Below are 26755 nucleotides of genomic sequence, written 5' to 3'. Positions count from 1 at the left end.
CCGTCAAGCTCCATCTCTGGCCGTCTTCAAATCTAAGCTAAAAGCCCACCTTTTTGATGCTGCTTTTAACTCCTAACCCTTATTCACTTGTTCAGAACCCTTATTTTATCATCCTCACTTTAATATTCCCTTCTCTCTTATTTGTCCTGTTTGTCTGTCCTAATTAGATTGTAAGCTCTGTCGAGCAGGGACTGTCTCTTAGCGCTTTAGAAATGATAAGTAATAGTAGTAGTATTTACTCACCTAGTTGTATTTCTTGATATATGTACTTTTGGGTTTATTTAAATTGGTTAACTTATTTTGGGAAATTTGTGTAAATGTTGTATTAGTTTTTGTTTGTGTTGTTATAGTTATCAATGGAATCCACTTTGAACTTTCTGGTAAAGCAGAATATAAATATTTAGCATTTAATATAAATATTTAGCATTTAAATATTCATATTAAATTAAAATGAGAGGAAGAACTGTGTGCTCAACTTAGCACACATTTTTTAAATTTACTGTGCAGTAATACATCATGAATAAGAATATGTGCTACTTTTAGTGCTTCTTTTTAGATTAGGTGATCCTAAAACAATAAAAACAATAGAAAAGATAGGGAGTTACTAACTTCGGTGGTTAGTGGTGGAAGTCATTAACCAATGACTTAAACTACAGGTACTCTGGTCCAGCCTGGGACTCTTCTCCCAACATAATATATCCCCATCAGTCTACTAATCCACACTCTAACCCCTTAACTACCTCCAACAATTCACTATCCTATCCTCCAATCTATCTACCACCACCCATTCGCTAATCCACTAACTGTGTGTAGGGGGGGAGGGGTTGGTGGGTATGGACCCCCGAAGACAGAGTTTCTCTGACTTCGATTCCTGAATCTTTGGATTCCCAGGTCAGATGATCCACCCTGAATGCAAAAGACCCTAACACTAATCCAAGAAATACGAGTTAATTTTACTCTACTCTGACCCAAGCGTGAAATTTTAGTCATTAACCATCAGGGTATTAACATTCCTCTCTACAATAAGGAGTAATATATTATATCTTTTATTAAAAGGGATTTACATGGAGATGCATTAATTTTAGCACTCACTTTAACACACCTTTTTTTTGCGAGTTAAAAACCTTATTACATCATGAATAACTCACAAAAAAGTGAGAGGTCATCAGGAGGAGATATCACAATCAATCAGTTATCCTGAATACTCTGATAGGCTAGTAGAAGTCTTATACAGCTTTACATATTTGCCTGGAATGCCTTGATGACTTTAGACCAGTGGTATTCAGTCCAGGTCCTTGAGGGCCAACAATGGTTCAAGTCTTCAGGATATCCTTAGGGGGTCTTTTACTAAAGCTTAGCTTGAGTTATCTCAGCAGGGCCCATTTTATTCCTATGGGCCCTGCTGCAGATAACTCGAGCTAAGCTTTAGTAAAAGACTCCCTTAATATGTTTGAGGGAACTTTACAAGCAATGGAAACAGTAGGCATGCAAATCTCTCTCATGCATATTCATTAAGGATTCCAGCACATCCACAAGTACTTTGCAATTATTTAACAGCTTTAAACTTTGTACTGCTGTAAAAATAAAATACATTTTTCTAGCTATTTCATTCAAATTGACTCTCTCCACTTACAAGGGATCACTGTACACCATCATTCTTCATTGGGTCTTTTCTAATTTTTTATTTCTTGCTTTCTTTTCATTTCAATTCAAATAGATAATACAAAAGCATTTATCTGCATAACAGAAAATCAGGAAGACATGTCGACATGAGTCATGCTTCCATTTAAACTGCATCAGGGAAATCTGGTCTCCTGAAACAAACATTAAGGCGCTAAATTTCCAAGCATATGGAGATCTCAAAAGGCTGAAGTGGATGTCCATTTGCTTGAAACATCCAAATCTTGATTTTGCAAAGGCAGAATAGGGTCCTCCAACACTGCAGTATGTTGAAATAGCAAGGGGGCGTGTTCTGGGCGGGACTAGGGAGGGCCTGAAATCTAGACATCCAACAGCGATTACCAAAGGGAAGGAACATCCATGTCTGAAAAGAAGGTCATGCTTATTTAGACCTGTTTTAGGAACGTCCAGGTTACACAAAGGTATTCTGATTGAGAAGCTGTCCACTGGAAGAATTAAGGCAGGACACCTCCTTAATCCCTCAGTGGTTGCTGTCCCCCTCCCTCTCCCTTGAAAATGAAACCAGAAGGGGATACCAGGATCTCTGACAGCTTCAGATATTATGGGCATTCCTAAGAGCAGGAGGCAGGTCTGAGGAGTTACCTAGTAGCTGGTGCAATGAACTGTAAACCAACGGACCCAAATCCCACCTCAACTTTTTTTTTTTTTTTAAATTGTGAGCCCTCCAGACACAGAAAAATACCTGCTGTGCCTGATTTATTGAACTGATTATATCCATTGTGTTACACTTGTTCTATCTACTCTTTATTGACGATGTTAGGATGTATTATTGTAAGCCACATTGAGTCTGCAAATAGGTGGGAAAATGTGGGATACAAATGCAACAAACAGATACTTATATATATAAATAAAAAAGACAACTGCAAGCTTGAAGGCTATTGAAATGGTGTACATTCAGGTACAGTAGGTATTTTTCTGTTCCTGGAGGGCTCACAAAACCACTAGGCTGCCCCTCTGCTCTGCATGGACATCTGTTTGGCCATTTTCTAAGAATGCTGCCATACAAATATCCATATCCCTTGTTTTCATCCATTCATAATTTGGATGTGCCAGTTTGTAAAATGGCTGCTCATGCTGGACATCTCCTCCAAAACACAGATGCTATTAGTTTCAAAATTATCAAAAATATATGTACTGAACCTCAGAAAATATAGCACTCTATGATACTCCACCTGCACTGTGGCATTCTGCAGAGACTTTGTGGGTACACTGTGTGGATCTGGGCTGCTGGGGTCTGATTTCTGCTTTCCTCTTTCACCTGTGAACCCATTCTCACCACCCACTGGTATATATGTGGAATCTGGTCTTTCTGTGTCTAGCCTCTTCTCTGGTTCTTTGGCTGAGCAAATGCTGGGTGTGTCTGAGTTGCCCATGCAATCCTTGCTGCGGACAGCTGTGGTCTGCAAATGCTGGAAAGCCAGGGACTGACAACCAGTCAGCTCAGTCTTTTCTGCTGGTGAAAGCTTCTTGGGGTCCGAGAGGTAACTCTCTTCTGTGCGGGAGTCATAAGATTGTTCTGAATCTACAAGCACAGAATCTAATTCCAGTGTCACATGCCCATCAACAGATGGCACACAAGTTTCAGTCCCCAATTCTGTATGCGCCTCCCATGAAGGGACACCTGCGAGTTTCTTATCTGTGTGACTATCAACTGGTGATCTCTGGTCTTCTGTCACAGATGATGATTCTTCTCTGCTCAGAAAGAAAAAAAAAAAAAAAAAGATGTTACATATCGACATGCAAACAGCTTAGCAAACTTTGTCACAAATATCTGTTTTTTACACTAGGCTTTTCTTTTTTTAATTTCTTTATTTATAATTTTAAACAATTTCCAAAGCGAACTTTGTCAAGAAATGTGCCAAAAGTTACAAAGAAACTAGCAATCAGGGAAAATTTCCCTTTTCAACATTAACATTTATAGGCAGTAGTCCACAAGATAAGGGGAGACTGAAACACAAATCCTATAAAGAGGATAAGGATATTTTTAAAAAGAAACTATTCATAATAAAGAAAAAAACGGCGTTTAGAGATCCAACATTTACATCTTCTATTTTAAGTCCAGAGAATCACTATAAGTCATTTAGGAATTCTTGCATCAATGAATGTTCGAAGTTGTGCTGGTTCAAAGAAATGAAATAATGTGTTTTCCATTTGAAGGACACATTTGCAAGGAAATCTTAACTGATATTTAGCACCCAAGTTCAAAACCTCGTCTCATAGATAGAAATCTTTTCCTTCTATCTTGTGTCGATCTAGAAACATCTGGAAATATCTGAACTTTTTCTCCCAAGAAAAGAAATGGAGTTGGCTGTCTCAAATAAAGTCTTAATAGGGCCTCTTTATCTTGTAAAAAGACAAAAGAGACCAACAAGGCAGACCTAAAGTCCACCTCATCTTGTGAGGTCTCAAGAAGCGCTGAGATATCCAAATTCTCTGAGGAAATATTCAAAGTCGGGACATGGGAGGTGGCAGTTACAGGGGCGTAGCCACGGGTGGGCCTGGGCCCACCCAATTTGGGGTCAGGCCCGCCCAGCAGCACAGCGATTCCGGAGGCTCCGGTCCCCATCATCATCCATTCCCCCATGGCGTGCCGCAACTTTCACCCCCATCTTCCCTCACCCTCGCAGGCCCGCCCAGCAGCGATTTCGATCGCAGGCAGCTCCTTCGGCTCGCACACGCTGCCTGCCGGCTGCCGCTCAAATCTCCTTGCAGCTACTAGCAGCGCTAACCCGGAAGCCTCTCCTCTGAGTAGAAATATGGTAATGGGGAGTAGATTAAAGATAAAAGAGAAAGTAGGGATGGGGAGGAGTAAGATGGGGAATGGGAGAGCTAGTGGGTGAAAGAAGAAGATGGAAATTTGATAGGTAGTTGAAAAGTAAAAAGGAGACAAAGAAGGGTGAGAGAGAGGCAGAAAAGAGCTACAAAGGAATGACCAACATGTCAGAGGCAGGAATATTGAGGGAACAGATAGGAGAGAGGAGAAAAGACAAATGGACTACAGCCGCTTGAAGAAGAATTAGCAGACGGCAGAGAGGAAAGCAGAAAAGAGAAATTGGAACCAGCAAGATGGAAAAATAAAATGTCCAGACAACAAAGGTAGAAACAAAGCATTTTATTTCAAATGTTTTAAATGGAATATGTTAGCTTTTGGAAATGTGCATAGGAAATGTCTTTGTATTGTGTTCTGTAGAAAAGGAAATGCATGTTTTGTGTCTCCAGTGTTGCAGTAATGCTATGTTTAACTTCTTGGGGTTCCTTTTCAATTTTTGTATAAATATTTTTATTTCTAATTTGTGATCCCTTGTTCTGTGTTTGGTGAGGTTCTGTTGGTGTGATAGTAATGGCAGGTGGAAAATTGGAAGGGAGGCAAAGAGGAGAGGGAATCGGGGAGGGGAGCCCTCCTTTATTTTCTGACCTGGGCCAAGTAGGTCTTACAACAGTCCTAACCCTTGCTGTATAGCTGGTGAGGATTCCCAGGCATCCCCAGCTAAGGACCTCCTCCAAAGGTGGCCAGAACTCCCTTCTACCAAGCTCTGGCAACAGCATCCTTGAGCCATCGACAGCTAAGCATGTGTGGGGTGCTGGCATCAGTGGCTTAGGGTCATTGCTGCTGCCTGCCAAGCTTGGTAAAAGAGAGTTCTGGCCACCTTCAGAGAAAGTCTTCAGCTGACTGAGCTTGAGGATCCTCATTAGCTAAAGTATTTATATTTTGAGGTGGAGGTAGGGCGGAGCAGAGAAAATTTTGTGCCCACCCACTTTGGGCTCAGGCCCACCCAAAACTGGCTGTCTGGCTACGCCACTGGGCAGTTAGCACAATCCTGAAAGGCAAGGAGTGGTATATCTATTGTGGGAGAAAACTGTGGATAGCTAATGTTGAACTGAATTGACATACCTATTTGCATATTTGGACTAGCAAAGAGTTTGTACTATTTTAGAGGCCAGGAGAAGTTAAACTGGACTCCACAGCTCTCAGGGCCAGGTGGGGGAAGAGCTGATACCCTCTAGACTTAGGAGATAACCCAGAGGGGGGGGGGGGTTGAGTTGGACTCATTTCACCCTGAGAAGAAAAGGGGCCTGGGAAAAAAAAAAAGAAAAGCAAGTCTGATCTCTTTAGAGATTTAAATTTTAGCTTACACTTTGTCAAGCAGTGAATGGTACATTTGGTTTGCAGTTTAGCAAACAGTGTTCTGGTTTTCAGCTTATACTTCAGTAAGCAGTGGATTTAGTTTTGTTTGGCAAACAGTGTTCTGGGTTTTGGTTTATATTTCATCAAGCAGTGTTCAGATTTCAGTTTATGCTTTGGCTTTGAGATACAGCATCTGGTAGGAAACTCTCAGTCTACACTGTTGGGTAGGCAGCGTGGATCACTGTACTAAAGGCAAACTCAAAAACTCCATAGATATCATTCAGCAGTGAAAACACGTCCGTATAGAGTCTTCTTAGATGTGAATAAAGGTTGCTGTACACAACTGGTGATTTTCTCTTTTATCAATCACCTCCACTGTTCCCTTTGTTTTGATTAAAAGTGTCCAAAATGCTTGGGTACCTACAGACATGCACAAGTAGGAAAGAAAGAGAAGATAATGCTACTGTACATAGGTTGTTGGTGACACCTCATCTATTGTATCCAACTCTGAAAGCTCCACCTCCAAAAGGACATAAATAGCCCAGAAGTGGTTCAGAGAAAAACAACCAAAATAATGTAAGGTCTGCCCCAACAGCCATATGAGATGAGAATTAAGGACCGAAATATGAATAGCCTAGAGGAAAGAGGAGATAGGAGATATGAGAGAGACACATTCAAGTACCTCAAATGTAGAAATCAGGCAAAAGAAGTCAACAACTTTTACCAATCAACTTAAAAACAATTTACGAACCAATTAACTTCCGCAAATCCCTGAAGACTTACCTTTTCAACATGGCATACCATAACGATCAATAATTGTAGTTGTAACACATCACCACTGTACCTTATATTGTAAATGTTTTCATTTCACATCTGTATGCTTAATTCTATGTTGTCAATCATTTTCTCTATAACACCAATTATATCTTCTACTCTGGAATGGCGAATGCCATAACAGAACACTATAAGCCACATTGAGCCTGCAAATAGGTGGGAAAATGTAGGATACAAATGCAACAAATAAAAATAAAAAAAATAAAAACATTGTTCTGATTAAAATATGCTCTAGAGCATGAGATAATAGAGTGAAGCTTCTGTAACATCATAAGGTATTTCTTTTATTTATTTATTAATTTAACTTTTTTTTTTTTTACACGCTTAACATGCAATTGAAATACATTGTAAAACTTGAATAGATGAAAAGGGAAAAAAAAACCGCAAAAAGCAGTCATACATTCAAAGAATTAACGGGTTCATATATTGAACCCTACAGGAAAAAATCAAGTTTATGCAATTTTTTAGACCACAATACGCAAGGGGGGGAGGTGAATTAGATAATAGGATATCCCAAGAAGAAAACAAAAAAATATAGAAATTATATGGCCTGGCCTATGTTCCCTTTATATCTTTATAATCAGATGACACCATCAATTACTCTTTAGGTTTAATGGCTAGTTTTTTCATTTCAAGAAATGCTTTAAGGTGTTCTGGCTCAAAAAAAAGTATATTTTATACCCAAATATTTAATCAGACATTTACATGGGTATGCAAGCAAATATGTTGCCCCCAACGCTCGGGTCTCTTCTCTATACAGCAAGAATGCTTTCCTCCTATCTTGGGTTGTTTTACAAACAGCAGGATATACCCACACTCTTTGACCACAGAAAGTTTTCAAAGAATTCTTAAAATATAACTTAAGCACTGAATTCAAGTCCTGCTCAAAAACAAACGATACCAGAAGAATTCTACGTTGCTCTATTTCAGATAAAGATGTTTCTAGTATTAATGAAATGTCCGACAGGTCCTGTGGATTTTGTCGTTCAGAAGGCAAATTTCTTAGATTAGGAGTTTTACTACTTCTATCCCCTGATTCAGCTTGCAAAGGAATCGGTAGATAATAAATTTTATTTAAAGGAGGAATAGCTGAATCAGGATATAGCAAAATTTCTTGTAGGTATTTTTTAAACAGTTCAATAGAGCTCAGTTCTTTAATCCAAGGAAAATTTAATATTCTCAAATTCAGTCTTCTGTTGAAATTTTCAAACTGTTCTATTTTTCTATGTATAACAATTTTATCAGTTATCAATGATTAGGTCACTGCTTTTAAAGATTTAACTTCTTGCTGGAATTTTTCCGTTTGAAGGGCAGCCTTCTGTTTAGTTTTTTCTAAAGAGGTAGTCAAAGAATCCATTTTACTTACTAACTGAGAGGTTTCCTGGGCTGATTTTGAAAGTCTGATTTAGGCTCTGAATTGCTTTCCATATCACCTGTAGAGTGATCTCCGCGGGAGGAGATTCCTCCAAAGTTGTTACCTCGACGCTCCGGGCAGGGTTGACGCCATCTGAGGTTTGGCCTTTGACGACCTCCGTACTGGCCTATCATAAGATATTTCTTTGAGGAAAAGATGGTGGATGTGTGGAATAGCCTCACAGTGGAGGTCATAAAGACAAACATGAAATAGATCTCAAGAAAGTGTAGAGTGGAAGAGCAGCCTAATGACTGGAGCAGTGCGCTGAGAACTAGGGTACAAATTTCACTGCTGCTCCTTGTGATCTTTAGCAAGTCACTACCCCCTCCAACGCCTCAGATACAAATTTATCCCCCTGTTTACTAAGTCACACTAGCTACTGCCACATGGCAATGCTGACACAGCCCAATAAAAGTGAATCAGCTGTGTTGGCACTAGCGTGGCTTAATAAACAAGGAGGTTAGATTGCAAGCACTAAAAAATGGAATAAGTACTGGTGAAGAGTGGAGGGAAAGGCCAAGGTCTGTAGTTCTGAACCAAGAATGAGGTGGAGCAGATTGGATGGATCTAATAGTACTTGTCTGCTGTCTTGTTCTAAGAGGGAAACATTCTTGAAGTTTGTAGTATTGCAAAACACCCTGCCTTTAGGACTCTCAAAAGCAGGAGCAAGGGAATAAGTGATAAAAAATAAGAGAGAGCGTGCAGAAAGGAAGAACAGCCAAATGATACTACAGGGTCATATGGCAGCCAGGCTGGCTATTAACAGGTTACAATGCACCCGAAATTAACCTGGTCAGTACCAACAGGTTGGTGGTAGCAGGGCCAGTGGAATCTAAAAGGTTGGGTGTTCAAACAACAGCCTCTTTAGTAGTATTAGTTTAGGTTTAAACAACTACTGTTTAAAATTTGGATGCAAGACAAGAGGGAGAGAAAAGGGGTGGCTCTGGGTGCTGGATTACATACAGAATCCTGTATGCCCAGAAAGGTTTAAAAAAAAAAAACCCACACAACAACCCTTACTTATACAAGAAATTATATTCTAGAGGCAGGCTTCTATGGCTAGCAGTTGGTAAATATCTTTGCAAAATATATAAGCTTGGATAGGCTAGCTGGTTTTTCTCTGTCCTCGTGTTACTGCATTGTAGTGGATGTCAGCAAATAGGGAAAGCAGCAGGAGAAACAGGACAGAGTCAAATAAAAGGCAAAGTGGTGAGCTGGTTATACTCATCTACATAAAATGGTTGAGAACCAGAGAGAAGGAATCTAGACTCAGGACAATAAAATGGAGCAACTAGTCTAACTCCCATCATTTCTGAATGATGCTGTTACACACTATCTAAAGAAAGTGGTCAATGCATATACTCTCACCAAAACCATTATAAAAACTAATCAACTATGTTACCTAATGTGCAGGTCCCTTAGGCCTTCTTCTAGGCCTGGCTCAGGACAGGTTCCAGATGCATCTGTGAGTATAGTATCAGACTTTGATTCCAACTCCATAGCCTGCAAGTAAAATAAATCTGATAGAAGTTGTGCGTTCTTGCAAATTCAAGCTAAGGGTTGGGGAGCTGAGACTGCACACATTGCATTCCATAAATAATTACAGCTAAACTACAATATTAAGCCTAAACTCTAGAAAAGGACAAAAATTAAAATCCAGTTCACTTGATTTGGGAAAAGCTAGCAGAGAAAGGATATCATCATGCCAATTTCTCCATGTAATCAAACCCCCTCCCTGACTTCTGCCACAAAGATACATATGCTGAAATGCTCCCGAGGCAGAAGACTGTGAGAGATATGTAAGAGAGACAAGAGAAAGCAGGATACACAGAATGGGATTCGTAATAAATCCGAGATGCACTTTTTGAAATAACAAAACACTAAAAAAAAAAAAAAAGACACAGGTCACATGGAGCAAACCTGCCATAGCAAAACAGCAATACGCTAGATAGAAAAGGAAGCATTGTTAATATTAGTGCTGTCAAACTCAAAAGTCAAATCAATTTGTTTTGGAAAAAAAATCGGAAATCCCGATTCCAGAAATCTCCCCACCTCCCTCCAACAGACCCGCTGTCACCCAAGCCGCTTCCGCTCCCCTCCCTCCCGCTGTCACCCAAGCCACTACAGCTGCGATGTGGGAAGCAACAGTAACAAAAAAACAAACTTACTATAGCAAGGCCCAAGGAGGTCTCTGTATTGGCGCAGGCAGCCGGCTTTGCCCCGGAACAGGAACTGACATCAAGGGGCAGGACCGGCAGCCGCGCCGAGCAAGCCACCAATGCAAAGTGCAAGGAGGTTGGACGAAAACTGGAGGCGGGATGTTGTATTTAATGTCACTTATATTTTCAAACATGCCAGCTTGTGCAGCTTACGGATGTACACAGCGGCAGCATAACGGAATACGTTTTTATAGGTAAAGTAGTAAATTGGTTTATAAATCCTAATCAGTTTGTCATTTGGAGGGGCTGGTTACAGGGACACCCTAGCACTGTTATATTCGTGCAGAGATTTTTTTTTTCCTCTTGATAAAGGGCCTCTAAAACAGACATCGTGTTATGACAACCTAGTGCTCAACATTCAGAGTTTCTATCACGTAGCTGACCACCTTCTAACCGGCCCCATGTAGCCGGGTAAAAGGCAGCCAGCTGAATGTGGGCGGCTAGAAGGTGGTCAGCTACATGATAGAAACTCTGAATGCTGAGCACCTGATTCTCATAACACGATGTCTGTTTTAGAGGCATTTTACCAGGAGGGAATAATTTAAAAAACATCTGCACGAATATACCAGTGCTAAGGTGTCCTTCTAAAGCTCCTCCAAATGACAAATTGATTACAATTTAAAAAAACAATTTACTACTTATAAAAACGTATTCCATTATTATGCTTTCTCTGTGTACATCCGTAAACTGCACAAACTGGCATGTTTGAAAATGTGAGCTTAAATAAAAATATACCTAAACAATAAAGAACGACAACGTGGGGACAGCAGCTCATACGCCCCCCCCCCCCCCGGCCGTGACCTAATGTTACCGTCGCACGGAGGATCGCAACTTTTAAGGAGGACAAGATTAGTAAGGAAATAGGATCCCGGGAGCATAATCCTCAGCTTTAACTACATCAGCTGTCTTCTTCTAAAAACATTTATTTTGGAAGATATATGTAAAATGTGCACATGTAAACGTCTGGGCAAAGAAAAAAAATTAACTTTTAAAGGTTTTTAAATCGAATCCGTTTTTTACCTTTTGCCGCTCATAGGTTTGTCATCCCGCCTCCGAGTCTACGACACCTTGCCTCCTGTTTTCATCCAAACTCTGCATTGGTGGCTTGCTTGGTGTGGCTGCCGGTCCTGCCCCTTGGTAGCAGTTCCTGTTCCGGGGCAAAGCCGGCAGCCTGCCAATACAGAGACTTCCTAGTTGGGTCCTACCGTGGTGGTAAGTTTATCTTCTTGTCGTTGCTGCTGCTTCTCTCAGGACGGAGCTGCAGTGGCTTGAGTGACAGAGGGAGGGAAGCGGCAGTGGCTTGGGTGATAGCGGGTGGCTGGGAGGGAAATTCCGAATCGGGATTCCCGATTTCCCCCCCCCCCCCCAAAAAAAAAAAAAAAAAAATCGACAAATCGTGAATTGAACAGCACTAGTGGAGGGTTAAGTGACTTGTCCAAGATCACAAGGAGTCTAAGTGGGATTTCAATCAGGCTTTCCAGGTTCTCAACCCAAGACAAATCAGATAGTTGGAATTTGCCCTATGAGGTGTTCTGAGCAGTATTGTTCAATATATTCTTTAATGCATTGGGCTATGCTCTAGTCTAGGTAATCAAATCCTAACAATCGACAGTGCTTATGTTGTATGCTTACACGGAGGAAAAAGCCTCAACAATTAGCGACTATGGAAGTCAATGATACCACAGACCCTGATAAGTGGTGACTTACTGTTCAATATTGAAGAGTATACAGGAGGTTTTTTGCCTATGATGACAGTAAGAACTCCAGTAACTAACGAGCTGTATAGCCGATAGTAGGAGTCTGTTGAGGCTTTTTCCTCCGTGTAAGCATACAACATAAGCACTGTTCATTGTCAGGATTTGATTAAGATAGTACAAGTGTAAGGCATCCTAGCTACTGCTCAATTAAAGCTAGTATATGCTCTAGGTAAAACAGGTTTTAAAACCTTTATTTACACTGATGATATATCACAGTCATAATCCCAATAGTAACTGCTTCATTCATCTTTGGAAAAGGTACAACAAAGTTTATGTTTAAGGATTGGATGCATGCTTCCAGCTTACTAAAATGCACTACCATGGGGCGCTCTCAGGCACCCTGCAGTAGTTCAGGCATCTGAGAGACTACCTTACCTTTCGCAAGGCACTAAAAACGCATCTGTTTACTAAAGCATTTTCTCTGGGAACAATGTAGGACTATAGCCTCTGCCAGCTTGCATACGTGGATCCTGTTTAGTCCTATTCTTATGTACTGTTATACGTAGAGTGTCTTTTGTTTCTTGCCCTTCTACTGTACTATTCTCATTTGTATCTGATATCACCCGGAGTTCTCTCTCTCTCCGGTTTATGTAAGCCACATTGAGCCTGCATGTTTGTGGGGATAATGTGGGGTATTATAAATACATTAATAAATCTGTGCACATTTCACTAGAGCGGAGGAGAATAGGCGTGCCCAGCACTAATCGGTTTGCGTAGCTATATTGCCACACACCAACTGAATAGTGCATGGTTAGGTTGTGAGCCCCTTCCGCTACTAAACAGGTGTTGGTAAAGGCTCTTTCACTAATGGAAATTTGCACCTGACCATTAATAGAAAAAAATGGAAAATGTGGCCATTTTACAGCCGTGCTAAAAGTGACCTCGGCATGTGGGGAAACCCACGTACTAATCATAGCATATGGCCCCTTTTAGCGCAGCTTAATAAAGGGCCCCTAAGGAAAAAGAAAAAGGTTCAAGAAAAAAACAGCCAAAATAGGGAACACATTATCTCTAGAACTACAGTTAAATAATTTGGTTAAAAAATAATTCCATCAGGTGAGAAAATTAAAACAGATTCAGAAATTTTTTAGAGTCAGGTTTTAGGCTGTTGATGCAATCTCTAGTACTGTCCTTACTCAACTATTAAATACAATCTTTCTGGATTGTGCTGTTCACCGCCGCTGCCTTGATTTTCTCTCCTCACATGCTATTCTTGACCCATTACAATCTGGTTTTCGCCCTCTCCACTCAACCGAAACTGCGCTTACTAAAGTCTCCAATGACCTATTACTGGCTAAATCCAGAGGTCAATATTCCATCCTCATTCTTCTTGATCTTTCCGCTGCTTTTGACACTGTCGATCACAACATACTTCTCGATACCCTGTCCTCACTTGGATTCCAGGGCTCTGTCCTTTCCTGGTTCTCTTCCTACCTCTCCCTCCGCACCTTTAGTGTTCACTCTGGTGGATCCTCTTCTACTTCTATTCCTCTGCCTGTCGGCGTACCTCAGGGTTCTGTTCTTGGTCCCCTCCTCTTTTCTATCTACACTTCTTCCCTTGGTTCATTAATCTCATCCCATGGCTTTTCCTACCATCTCTATGCTGATGACTCCCCAATCTACCTTTCTACCCCTGATATCTCACCTTGCATCCAACCAAAGTTTCAGCGTGCTTGTCTGACATTGCTGCCTGGATGTCTCAACGCCACCTGAAATTAAATATGACCAAAACCGAGCTTCTCATTTTCCCCCCCCAAACCCACCTCCCCGCTCCCCCCGTTTTCTATTTCTGTTGATGGCTCTCTCATTCTCCCTGTCTCCTCAGCTCGAAACCTTGGGGTCATCTTTGACTCTTCTCTCTCCTTCTCTGCTCATATCCAGCAGACCGCCAAGACCTGTCGTTTCTTTCTTTACAACATTCGTAAAATCCGCCCCTTTCTTTCCGAGCACTCTACCAAAACCCTCATCCACACCCTTGTCACCTCTCGTTTAGACTACTGCAATCTGCTTCTTGCTGGCCTCCCACTTAGTCACCTCTCCCCTCTCCAGTCGGTTCAAAACTCTGCTGCCCGTCTCATCTTCCGCCAGGGTCGCTTTACTCATACTACCCCTCTCCTCAAGACCCTTCACTGGCTCCCTATCCGTTTTCGCATCCTGTTCACACTTCTTCTACTAACCTATAAATGTATTCACTCTGCTGCTCCCCAGTATCTCTCCACACTCGTCCTTCCCTACACCCCTTCCCGTGCACTCCGCTCCATGGATAAATCCTACTTATCTGTTCCCTTCTCCACTACTGCCAACTCCAGACTTCGCGCCTTCTGTCTCGCTGCACCCTACGCCTGGAATAAACTTCCTGAGCCCCTACGTCTTGCCCCATCCTTGGCCACCTTTAAATCTAGACTGAAAACCCACCTCTTTAACATTGCTTTTGACTCGTAACCACTTGTAACCACTCGCCCTCCACCTACCCTCCTCTCTTCCTTCCCGTTCACATTAATTGATTTGATTTGCTTACTTTATTTATTTTTTGTCTATTAGATTGTAAGCTCTTTGAGCAGGGACTGTCTTTCTTCTATGTTTGTACAGCGCTGCGTATGCCTTGTAGCGCTATAGAAATGCTAAATAGTAGTAGTAGTAGTAGTAGTAATTGTCCAAATTTAATGAATAGAAGATTACAAACCATCCAGAATACTGCTATATGGTTGATTTTTTTTTTTCTTTATCCAAAGTTGAAAGAATAACAGCTTTTTTAATTTGTTTACATTGTATTCCAGTAGAAGCCTGCATACTGGTTAAATTGTATTGTATGCTCTTTAAGATTCAATATGATGTAGTAATCTATTCAAGATCTAATATTTTGCATTCTTTATGTGAACTTTCTACTTTTGTTTTTCCAAGATAAAAACAACTTTAAAATTCTTCATTATCTTATCAAGCAACAATGCATTGGAAGAGGTTGCCTCCTTATGTTTGATGTCTCTTAAACTGTACTCAATTTAGAAGAGACTTGAAAAGTTTTTTTGTTCCAGTAATTTGAAATGAATAGGCTATATAAATATAGCCTATGTGTTTTTGTACTTCTTGGTTGATTTTCCAATCTCTTAATTGTAATCTGCAGCAAAATGAGATATTTGTAGAATATAAGAATGAGTTGTTATGTTATTTCTGTTACCACAAATAGGAGTCACGTTTTGAAAAATGTAATGTTTAAAAGATTCATATACTAGTGTAATTTACTATCTAGCTATATCTAGTTTGGGCCCTGGATTCTGGCTGATTCTTTTAACTACTGCTGAAATTAATGAAGTCATATTAGGAAGGAAATTTATGGGAGGGAAGAGCTATCTACTGATGCTAGTGTATGACAAAGAGTGATTTTAGGTATGAATCATTAATCCTAAAAGACAGATTTCTTGGTTAATAATTGTCCTGAGTTACCAATATTCTGTTTGATTACAGCCTGAGAGGACATACACTCTGGGGCCCTTTTATAGAGCGGCAGTAAGCCCAAAGCTTACTGCTTGCTCTTCCGGGACTACCGCCGGCTGCATGTGGCCTCTGGCAGTAGTCCTGCCCTGAGGTCCCACTCTTTCCGGGGGAAAAAAGAAACCCCCGGAAATGGCTCATGCAGCGATAACCCAGTGGTAATCAGGCATCACCGCATGCTTCCCAGTTACTGTTAGGTTAGTGCAGGAGCCCTTATTGCCACCTCTGTCTCTGGCGACTTTTTTACCCACTGCAGTAAAAAGGGCCCTGGTACGCGGGATAAACAGGCCCCACCGCTAGTGCAGGACCCCTCTGTTTGCAGATAGAAGAAAAAGTGCTTGTGCCTTGAAATTAAGCTAAGTAGGAACAAAATGCTAATATCATACCTGCAACACAGAAGTGATTGAAGTGGTGACAATAGGGTCATTTTCAAGAAATGTGTAGATTTAAAATCTTTAATGGAATATCCACCTGCAGAAATGCAGATTGCTTCAATTGTTGGGACCTGTAGTCAACCATGGTTTGTTTCATGAAAAAGTAAAGTGATACTGAGGCGTATTTTCAAAACACTTAGACTTGCAAAGTTTTCTAGTAACCTACAGAACTTTGTAAGTCTAAGTGCTTTGAAAATGAGCCTCATTGACTCTTTAACTGCATGCCAGTATCCTAGGTCTGACTTCTCAGAACTTGTGCATTCATCATTTGATCCTGAGTGTGATTACCTTGAACCCCACTTGCACTTTTTTTCTGAACATAGATAGCTTTTGAGGGCAAGTATCAACATAGTGGAGAGAAGTATTGGAAATAGCATTGCCAAAAATATCCAGTCACAACAATGATTTATTTGGCATTGGGCTCAGCCATGATGATTTCATCACAAAAATATATTAAAATATAAAGTTAACATTAAAATATTGACTCAATTTTATGTGAAAATCTATTCTAGAAATCCAAAAATAGTGATTATATAAATAGACATACCTCAATGAGAATGAGGCCACATAGGTTCAGCAAAGGCAAGCCTTGTCTTAGAAATTAAAAAATTTTTGAAGGCGCAAACAAATGTGATAGAGGTGATATAGAGGCTCATTTTCAAAGCATATAGATTTGCAAAGTTACATGAGTTACTATGGGGCTCATTTTCAAAAGAGAAAAATGTTTAAAAAGGACATAAAGCAGCATTTGGACGATTTGCTTGTCAAAACGTTCAAATCACTATTTTTTAAATCCATTTTCTAAATGTTTTCTATGCTTTTCATCAGCTGTGTTCAAATCACAAGGAGGTGTTTTATGGGTGGGATTTGGGTGTTCCTAACACTTGGATGTTTTTCTGCCATAATGGAACAAAACCAAAATGTCCAGGGCTAAAACTAAAATGTTTTGAGCTAGACCTGTTTTAATAATGACTAAGCCAGAAAAAAGTGCTTTAAATGACCACATGACCACTGGAGGAATAAAGGAATGCCCTCCCTTACTCCCCCAGTGGTCACTGACCCCCTCCTATCCCCCAAAGATGTGAAAGAAACAGTACATGCCAGTCTCTATGACAGCTTCAGATAGTAGTCAGTCCTCTAGAGTAGCAAGCAGATCCCTGGAGTAGCCTAGTGGTGGTGCAGTGCACTGTGGAGAAGGGGAACCACAGGCCCATAATCCACTCTAACTGTTACGCTTGTAGTGGAGAGTGTCAGCCCACCCAAAAATCAACTATACCCACATATAGGTGACACCTGCAGACATAAGGGGACCATTGGAGTGGTGTATAGTTGGATATAGTAAAGTTTTTGGGTGGGTTTTGGAGAGTTCACCATACACGATAAGGGGGTAAGGATGAGATATGTACCTGGGACCTTTTATATGAAGTCCACTGCAGTGCCCCATCTGCTCTGCTGGGATGTCTGTGTGGCCAGTCCTACTAACATGCTGGCTCCTCATAGATCCCAATGGCTTGGTTTTTGCGCTTTTTTCACTTGGACTTTTTTTTTTTTTTTTTTTTTTTTTCAAAAATGGTCCAAAAAGTAAACATACTTACATCAAATTCATGTTGATTTAATCATGAATTGATGAGTGTGACAGCAGGGCAGACTGGACGGACTGTTCAGGTCTTTATCTACCCATCACTTACTAGTTTTACTGTGTACTGAGTACAGCAACATCTATCAAATGCCATTTTCAAAACAAAAAGAAACATTTTGCTGTTTCGAAAATCACTATATTCACCACTTCAGTTTTGAACGTTTGAGCAAAAATGTACTCAAATCAGATTTACGTAATGTCGTATCCAAAATGCCACATCCATGTAATTTGAAGGCTAAATGCTTTGAAAATGAGCCCCCGTTGTGTATTTGGATTTTCAGAAAGCATTTAATAAAGTCTCTCATAAGAGACGTCTCAGGAAATTAGAATGTCTCAGGTTAGGAGACAGTGCCCTGTTGTGGACTGGAAACTGGCTTAAAGATAAGAGTAGGACTGAATGATCAGTTATCCACATGGAAAAGAGTCGCTAGTGGAGTATCTGAAGGATCTGCACTGGGACCTGCAGTTTAACATGGTGCTCCTTTCTCCAGATCATTTATGAATGAGTTGGCCAAATTTGCAGAAGACTCAAAATTATTCAAAATTGTAAAAATGGTAGAGGAGTGTGAAGATTTGCTAAAGGATTTTGTGTTACTAGGAGACTGGCCATTTAAATAGCAGGTAAAATTTAATGTGAACAAGTGCAAAGTGTCACACGTAGGGAAAAATAATCCCTACTGTAGGTATGAAATGGTGGACTCTTTTAGGAATCATCACCTGAAAAAATATCTTGGAAGCACTGTGAACAGTATATTGTAATTTTCAGCCTAAAAAAGCAAATGGAATGTTATGGATTATTGGGCAAGTGTGCCTTGATTATTGTGTAGGATATAATCAAACTAGAAACTTTTCAGAAGATGCCAAAATGATTAAAGGGAATGGATCATACTCCTTATGAAGAAAGGCTAAACAGGTTAACTGTGGCATCTGTTACCAGGGTACCTGCGCCTATGTTTACTAAGGTGTGCTATGAGCGTGTTAGCATTTTTAACGTGCGTAAATGGTTTACATGCGTTAAACGCTAACACGCCCATAGAAATGTATAGGCGCGTTAGCGTTTAACACGCCTTAAATTTAAGGGCGCGTTAGAAACGCTAACGCACCTTAGTAAACATACCCTCTGGTCAAGAGAACTAAATGAAAGTGCTCAAAAGAGGTTTGCACTGTGTATAAAGCTGTGTGTTTTACTAGCCACTGAAACTAAAGAAAAGAATCATAAGATGGATTCCAAAGTGACTCACACTGAGGGTGAAGGATACAAGAAGCAAGGTCTGTAGGGTACTGTGCAACATGATGGGGAGGAGTAGAGCAGAAAAAACAAGCACAGCATTTTCAAGGACATTGCAAGGGTACAAAATTGAAATAAAGAGTTAAAATAAAGAGGTGGCAAGTTATGGGATGTGGGAGGTGAGGATGTGCATGTAGGCACATTTGGAGCCAAACAGGGGAAAAGAACAATTTGACCAATAAAAGGAAGTTTGATCATGTGTCAGAGGGAAAATAAAAGAATGTAAAGAAACAGAGGGAGATGAGCAAACTTAGGAATTTGTGGGCACGCTGACTTGCGTCTTGCTGTCGTCTGCTTGCAACTTCCTCTCACAGGAAAAAGAGACCTGTATTTCTGCTTTAAACATTTTGTTTGGAGAATTTACTGCTCTCCCTGTGTTACAACCTATTGAGTAATAAATTTGGTTGTTGCCTTGTAGAATACATTGGTGGTCTTTCAATTTTTAAATTTATTACTAATTTTTTTCCTTCTAAAAGAGAACTAAAAGGAGTTAATCTTTTCCTGTGATCAATAGGAAAGGTAAAGGTAATCTAGGGGAGAATCACTTGAAGGTTTAGCCTTCATTGGCCTGAATATTGCACCCTCCTGGTAAGGTGGGGGGGGGAGGGGGCTAAACACCTGAAGGAAAAGTCCTTCAAAATTATTTAACTAGGTAGATTCTAATACTTAAAAGATCTGAGAAAGCCATCACATGCCTTGACAAGAGCTCTGAAATATTTTATCTTCTATTTGGGATCTGCCAAGTATTTATAATCTGCCACTGTTTGAGACAGGATGTTGGACTCAGTAGAGCTTGGTTTTATCTTATGTTCTTATAGGGAATGAGAAACAAAGTCTCAAACCTTCAGCAAAATACTGGAAAAAGTTATAATCGTTGCAAAAGAAGAAACATTTCCTTTTCTTGGAGTTGGAGTCATCCTGTGAGGTTGCAGGACAAGGTTGCTCCCAGAGTGCTCTAACCTGTTGGCGAGAGGGTGAGAGGTGTGCTCTCTGAGATGTCTGACTTGCTTCTTCTACTTACCTGTGCTACTTAGGACATTCGTTCTGTAGCTGAGCTACCCACAACATATACAAGAACTTAATAAAAATTTGTTTCATTAGGCAAATTCAAGTTTGTAACCTCTCTGAACAGTAAGGTGTATTAGCACAGCTGTGTTTGTGGGTTCCAGTACTAGAATAACAGGGGGTGCTTCAGGGAGGACTATGTGCATTGAGAGGGATCGCTGTATTAGCAAAATAGATGGCACTGCAGGGCAGGTAGAAGCAAGTTGCACTGGCAGACGTATTTGAGAGGATCTCATTTCTGGCCTCAGGGCAAAGTGAGGTGCATTGGCAGAGCTATACTTGTGGCTCCTAGTACTGGAATAGCAAGAGGTGCTACAGGTAACATGGGGTAATGTTTCCAAACAGGTTGGTTATGGTAAATGCAAAGCAAGAATGAATGTAATTCTCAAACCAGGGCTTGTCTTCATACTTGCATTGTGCCAAAGAGAGTCACCTTCTGTAGCTGGTGGTCATGTGTAGGTCTCAATACTGTAACAGCAGGGGTCCTGCAGGTCAGGATGAAGTGTATTAGCAGATGTGGATGTTTCTGATCTCTTCTGTTGTTGCTCTCTATAGTGTGCTGGTCTCATGCTGGATGGGAAGTGGAAGGGATGGTTATGGAGTACGGGAATGAAGACCTCATTGTATGTCACCACATGCCTTTGGCTGAGTCTGGGGTGCATTCTTTTACTTGCTTCAAGAGGATGCAGTTCAGAACTTGATCCTGATGCTGACTGCCAGGACCTGGAACAGGCCTCTGGAGAAGAGCTGTCTTGGGCCGTGCACTTACAGGCCCTTGATGGGCAGCACAGCCAACAGGCACTGCACAGATTGGCAGATGAACTTGCCCAGGTCACTGGCCTAGTGAGCAGAGGCCAGATTGGCGAGCTAAAGGACCATTATCTGTTCAGCTATGAGGGACGCTAATCGGTGCCAGGGAGAAACTGACAGCAATAAGGAAGGCTGTTAGCTGCATTGTTTGCACAGCATGACAGCGTGCGGTGGGCACTCGGAACAGAAACCTCTTAAGCGCTACAAACGGAGCCTGCACTTTGATGAACCCAAATATCCACTGCAGTGGCATCTGGTAAGGTCACGGACTCTACTGTCATGGATTTATTTATATAAAATTGTGTATGTTGTTTGTTTGTATTTGCTCTTTTCTATCTTAATTGGAGTTTCTTTTCCATTCTTATTCTGTTTGGAGTTATTACTGTACACCAGTTTGACCTTTTTATTAGCGAAAGCAGTATATCAAATTTTAGAACAAAGATATACATACTGAAAAAGTAGAGGAGTTTATCTGCCTTTAGTGTCTATATCTGTCACATGATAGGAAAATACTGACTCAGATCTATTCAACAGTTAGCTGAAAGCACATTTATTTATTGCAGCAGTTCTGTGTGTCCTAGGGATGCAGCTGGAATCCCAAGGTACAACAGCTCCTTCTAGTCCAGCACTGAGACTGCTCTTCACCATGTATATACAGTGGGGAAATAAGTATTGATCCCTTGCTGATTTTGTAAGTTTGCCCACTGACAAAGGACATGAGCAGCCCATAATTGAAGGGTAGGTTATTGGTAACAGTGAGAGATAGCACATCACAAATTAAATCCGGAAAATCACATGTGGAAAGTATATGAATTTATTTGCATTCTGCAGAGGGAAATAAGTATTTAATCCCTCTGGCAAACAAGACCTAATACTTGGTGGCAAAACCCTTGTTGGCAAGCACAGCGGTCAGACGTCTTCTGTAGTTGATGATGAGGTTTGCACACATGTCAGGAGGAATTTTGGTCCACTCCTCTTTGCAGATCATCTCTAAATCATTAAGAGTTCTGGGCGGTCGCTTGGCAACTCGCAGGCTTCAGCTCCCTCCATAAGTTTTTCAATGGGATTAAGGTCTGGTGACTGGCTAGCCCACTCCATGACCCTAATGTGCTTCTTCCTGAGCCACTCCTTTGTTGCCTTGGCTGTATGTTTTGGGTCATTGTCGTGCTGGACGACCCAGCCACGACCCATTTTTAAGGCCCTGGCGGAGGGAAGGAGGTTGTCACTCAGACATTGTACGGTACATGGCCCCATCCATTCTCCCATTGATGCGGTGAAGTAGTCCTGTGCCCTTAGCAGAGAAACACCCCCAAAACATAACATTTCCACCCTCCATGCTTGACAGTGGGACGGTGTTCTTTGGGTCATAGGCAGCATTTCTCTTCCTCCAAACACGGCGAGTTGAGTTCATGCCAAAGAGCTCAATTTTTGTCTCATCTGACCACAGCACCTTCTCCCAATCACTCTCGGCATCATCCAGGTGTTCACTGGCAAACTTCAGACGGGCCGTCACATGTGCCTTCCGGAGCAGGGGGACCTTGCGGGCACTGCAGGATTGCAATCCGTTATGTCGTAATGTGTTACCAATGGTTTTCGTGGTGACAGTGGTCCCAGCTGCCTTGAGATCATTGACAAGTTCCCCCCTTGTAGTTGTAGGCTGATCTTCTAACCTTCCTCATGATCAAGGATACCCCACGAGGTGAGATTTTGCGTGGAGCCCCAGATCTTTGTCGATTGACAGTCATTTTGTACTTCTTCCATTTTCTTACTATGCACCAACAGTTTGTCTCCTTCTCGCCCAGGCGTCTTACGGATGGTTTTGTAGCCCATTCCAGCCTTGTGGCAGGTGTATGATCTTGTCCCTGACATCCTTAGACAGCTCCTTGCTCTTGGCCATTTTGTAGAGGTTAGAGTCTGACTGATTCACTGAGTCTGTGGACAGGTGTCTTTCATACAGGTGACCATTGCGACAGCTGTCTGTCATGCAGGTAACGGTTGATTTGGAGCATCTACCTGGTCTGTAGGGGCCAGATCTCTTACTGGTTGGTGGGGGATCAAATACTTATTTCCCTCTGCAGAATGCAAATAAATTCATATACTTTCCACAATGTGATTTCCGGATTTAATTTGTGATGTGCTATCTCTCACTGTTACCAATAACCTACCCTTCAATTATGGGCTGCTCATGTCTTTGTCAGTGGGCAAACTTACAAAATCAGCAAGGGATCAAATACTTATTTCCCCCACTGTATATGTGTGTGTGTGTATATATATACATACGTGCACATGCTCATATCAATGCACCTCACTTCTACCCCTCAGCACCCTCTGCCATTCCAGTACACATTTCTACAAGTGCATCTAACTCCAGCCCTGCTGCTCTGACAGCTGCGCACAGCTCTTTCAGCACATCTAAGTTCTTTATTCTCTTTTGGTTTTAGAACAATGCCAGAAGGCCAGGGATGGATATAAATGTGACGGGTGTATGGGAACGAAACGTGACAGGGCGAGGGCGTGACAGTAGTGGTTGTGGATGATGGTGTGGAAACACGATTCGGGATATAGAACCCAACTATGTGAGTATCCTCCCCAGTCCCCACTCACCAAATCAGATCTGTGAGTATCAGTTGTGATAGCAGCTGTGCGACTATCCTTTGCAGTCAGTTACCAGCGCTGTTTATAGTATTCCGGCTCCCTAGAGATGGTCTTTGATGAACTCTGGTTACTGTCCAATGATGGCACCGTAGTTCTCACAGCCCAGATTAAGTCACTTTCCCCCTGTTCTCTCTTTCTGAGCATCACTCGGTTTCCAAATTCCTGTTTATTTTCCCATTGTCCCTTAGGGATCAGGACTATTTTTATTACATGTGCCTGTTCATTTGTCCTTTGCTTCGCTTGTTCATAGTCTTTAAAGAGCTCCTGAGGTTTAGTTAGGAAAATGAATTTTATGCCTTAATGCAGGTGATTAAATGGGTGCACTAGGTCTGAATTTCTTGCTTCAGGAAAACCAGCAAGGCTTCCCGTTTCACATGGCAAACCTAATCCGGTTCTACCCCATTTCAATAAATGCTAACTGGATCCAGGTTCACCTGGCAGTGTTAATCCAGTCCTGGATTTAACCCATTGCATGTAGGGACTTGTAATTCTGATTTCCCCATTGCATTTCCTAAGAATAGCAGGACTACAAGTACCTGCATGCAGTAGGGGTAACCCGAGGACTGGATCAACCCTTTTGGGTGAATCTGGATCCAGTTGGCAATCTTAAATGAGATTTGTTTGTTTTTAAAACATTGTATTGGGTCAGCCCAGTGATCTGTCAAGCCCAGCATCCTGTCTCTGACAGTTGCTCATCCATGTCTCTTCTGAGACGTTTACAGTTTATCCTTATGAGGGCATTTCATTCCCTGGTATTCACTCCAAGCTCCCAGCTGTAAGAGGTGCTCCCCAAACTTACCTGGCTAGTAGCTGTTATTGAATCTCTCTTTCAGAACTTGTCCAAAACCTTTCTTTAAACCCATCTCTTTCCTCTTGCCACTGCTGTTTAAAATTCTGTGGGCAGCAGAGAATTACAAAAAAAGAAATATTTAAAAATTCCCCTGTAAATATATTGTGTAAGCATGATGGATGATAACTGCCATGATTCTTTGCGTCAGCTATGATGTAATAAAAAGGCATGAGAGGGATATGGCATACTCCATGGTGCAGGGTTCTGAGGCACAGAGAAAAAAAAATATGTGTTTTGGGGGTTTTTTTCAAGGCTTAACCAACATGAATGCAGGATAGTCAGCCACCCTTTTGGTAGCATAATTAATCCAGCACTGGTAATGGAAAAATAGAATCTGACCTCTGAAATTTGTTTTAGTGTCCTGAGGGGAGTTATGACTTGAATTCCAATGATCCTGATCCTATGCCCCACCCAGACAGTGAGAATGACAACCATCATGGAACCCGCTGCGCTGGCGAGATTGCAGCGGTGCCCAACAATGGCTTCTGTGCAGTAGGAGTGGCATATGGGAGCCGAATTGCAGGTATGCCACCTCTTGAAGCCGTTCATGAATTTCACAGATATTTTCTGGTTAGTTATCAGCCCTTCTGTTCTGCTTAAATACACAAAGAGTAAGAACAGCCTGGTATATATAATATGAGTCACTTGGAGCATGAGTTCTTTTCTGCATTTAGTTTCTGTCAAGTTAAAGAGGAAACGAGCCTGACTGCTAAGGAAATCATGATAACTGATGTAAAGATGAAGGCAGATGTGAAAACCATTTCCACAGAGTAAATGTGGAAATGGACTGGTTTGAAAATTGCGCTCCCTGTGAGTGAGTAGAAGTATGACATCATACACTTGCTGAAACCTATAGAAAACAGAGTGGGCTTAGGGTACAGGTAGAAATCATGTGCACACTTCATATTGAAGAAAATTCCCACTGTAAAAGTAGGGGTAAGGGTCTGTGTGAGTCTCTGGCAAGATCAAAGCAAAATAACCCATGAACTTTTGCTATGAAAATGAGCACAACATACCGATGAGCTTTTCAGTATGCAAGATGTACAAAAATGACATGGAGGAAAGCAGAATCCAATGAGAGAGAGGCAGCTTAACAGGCACGTGAAAAGAAGAGCAGTAGCTGGGATGAAACTTGGAAACAAATAGGACATTTAAATGCAAAAGCAACAAAGAAACTGCTGGTGCCTTATAAAATTATAGATGTATTGAGGCATAAACTTTCAAGGACAAGAGTCCACTTATCAGAAACAAAGGTCGTCTTGTCTGGGATTTTAATCGGGAAGGGTAGATTTCTCTTCTCTTAGTCTCCCTCAGAGGGGCGCAGTTCTCCCAAAGATGAAACTGGAAGATTCATGATTGAGAGAATTCCAGGTTTATAAGGGGATCTTTTACTAAAGATTAGCTCGAGTTATCTGCAGCAGGGCCCATTTTATTCCTATGGCCCTTCTGCAAATAACTCGAGCTAATCTTTAGTAAAAGACCCCCTAAGTGATCGATGTATGTGAAATGAAATAGGAGCAGCAACTGAAAAAAACCCCAAATCAACAGCCCATAGTATCTGAATGCAAATTGTGACCCACTGAATTATCTAGAAAACCATCTTTCCTGCGGCTGCTGTCGTTAAGACCAGCTAATGCATCAGTGCAAGGTTCTGTAATGATCAGAGCAATTGGAGCAGTGTTCCTCAGGAGCATTTTCTCTAAATGGGTTAGGTTTGTACATATCATGACAGGAATGAACCTGGCTGTAGGGTATATATCAGATTTACTGCTAACATTCACCATATAATTTCCATGGTACCAAAAAGAGCTTCCCCCTGGAGTTTGTAAGATGCAACATGTATAGGTAACTTATCCAGCTGCACTTGGAAATTCTTTGTGATCAAGCCTATGACACCCCAAACGTTGGGAAATATTTCTGTGTAGCTGACCAGATGACCCTTGAGTCCCTGACTTCTCTGGGATGGGATGTAGAATACACTAGCTAGAGACCAGTGAGAAAAGCATGGGAATGACACTTTTCCAAGCCATTAATCTGAGTAAATAGGGATATGCATTTTTTTAATATGCTTAAAACAATTAGTGTACACAAAATCAATTTAACAGAATTTACAAATTAGAGAACATTAAGTTGAAGTGCATTATTTATTTGGATTTTGCTCACACCTTTTTCAGTAGTAGCTGTATTTCTGTGTCCCAGGAGGACTCACAATCTAAGTTAGCGGAGGCAAAAGAGGGTTAGGTGACTTGCCCAAGATCGCAAGGGGTAGCAATGGGATATGAACCGGCCACCTCTGGATGTCAAGACTGGTGTTCTAACCACTAGGCCACTCCTCCATTAGAGCTAGGGCTGTACATTTAATGTGTTAATATCATCTCTCCCCCACCAGCCAGCACCTGTTCTTATCTCTCATGGCGCAGCACGGCACTCCAGCAGCCCCTCTCTCCTCTGCACATTCCTTCTCCCTGCCCCTC

General features: G+C 41.4%; 2 protein-coding genes across 3 annotated transcripts in view; one reads left to right on the top strand and one right to left on the bottom strand.

Moving 5' to 3' along the window:
- RNF214 (ring finger protein 214) overlaps window positions 1-11439 on the bottom strand; it is a 34661-nt gene extending 23222 nt beyond the window's left edge. Inside the window, exons 1-3 of one of the 2 annotated variants that reach the window (XM_030220869.1) lie at window positions 11315-11439; window positions 9478-9578; window positions 2874-3393 (exon numbers count right to left, since the gene is read on the bottom strand). In XM_030220869.1, coding sequence (XP_030076729.1) covers window positions 2874-3393; window positions 9478-9575 — 618 coding nt within the window. In that variant the 5' untranslated portion in view covers window positions 9576-9578; window positions 11315-11439. Of the gene's footprint in view, window positions 1-2873; window positions 3394-9477; window positions 9579-10243; window positions 10481-11314 lie in introns of those variants that run through there. The other variant, XM_030220868.1, reaches the window with a different exon arrangement.
- An 8286-nt stretch (window positions 11440-19725) lies between these two features.
- The window catches only part of PCSK7 (proprotein convertase subtilisin/kexin type 7), a 45164-nt gene continuing 38134 nt past the window's right edge, over window positions 19726-26755 (top strand). The window contains 7 exon segments of the mRNA XM_030220867.1: window positions 19726-19875; window positions 20522-20950; window positions 20952-21032; window positions 23218-23286; window positions 23288-23321; window positions 23324-23352; window positions 24639-24804. Of these exon segments, the coding sequence (XP_030076727.1) occupies window positions 20534-20950; window positions 20952-21032; window positions 23218-23286; window positions 23288-23321; window positions 23324-23352; window positions 24639-24804 (796 nt within the window). The 5' untranslated portion in view covers window positions 19726-19875; window positions 20522-20533.

Source organism: Microcaecilia unicolor, chromosome 12, assembly GCF_901765095.1.
Source record: "Microcaecilia unicolor chromosome 12, aMicUni1.1, whole genome shotgun sequence".
In the NCBI taxonomy this organism is placed as follows: Eukaryota; Metazoa; Chordata; class Amphibia; order Gymnophiona; family Siphonopidae; genus Microcaecilia; species Microcaecilia unicolor.
This window is presented reverse-complemented; position numbering and strand designations above follow the sequence as displayed.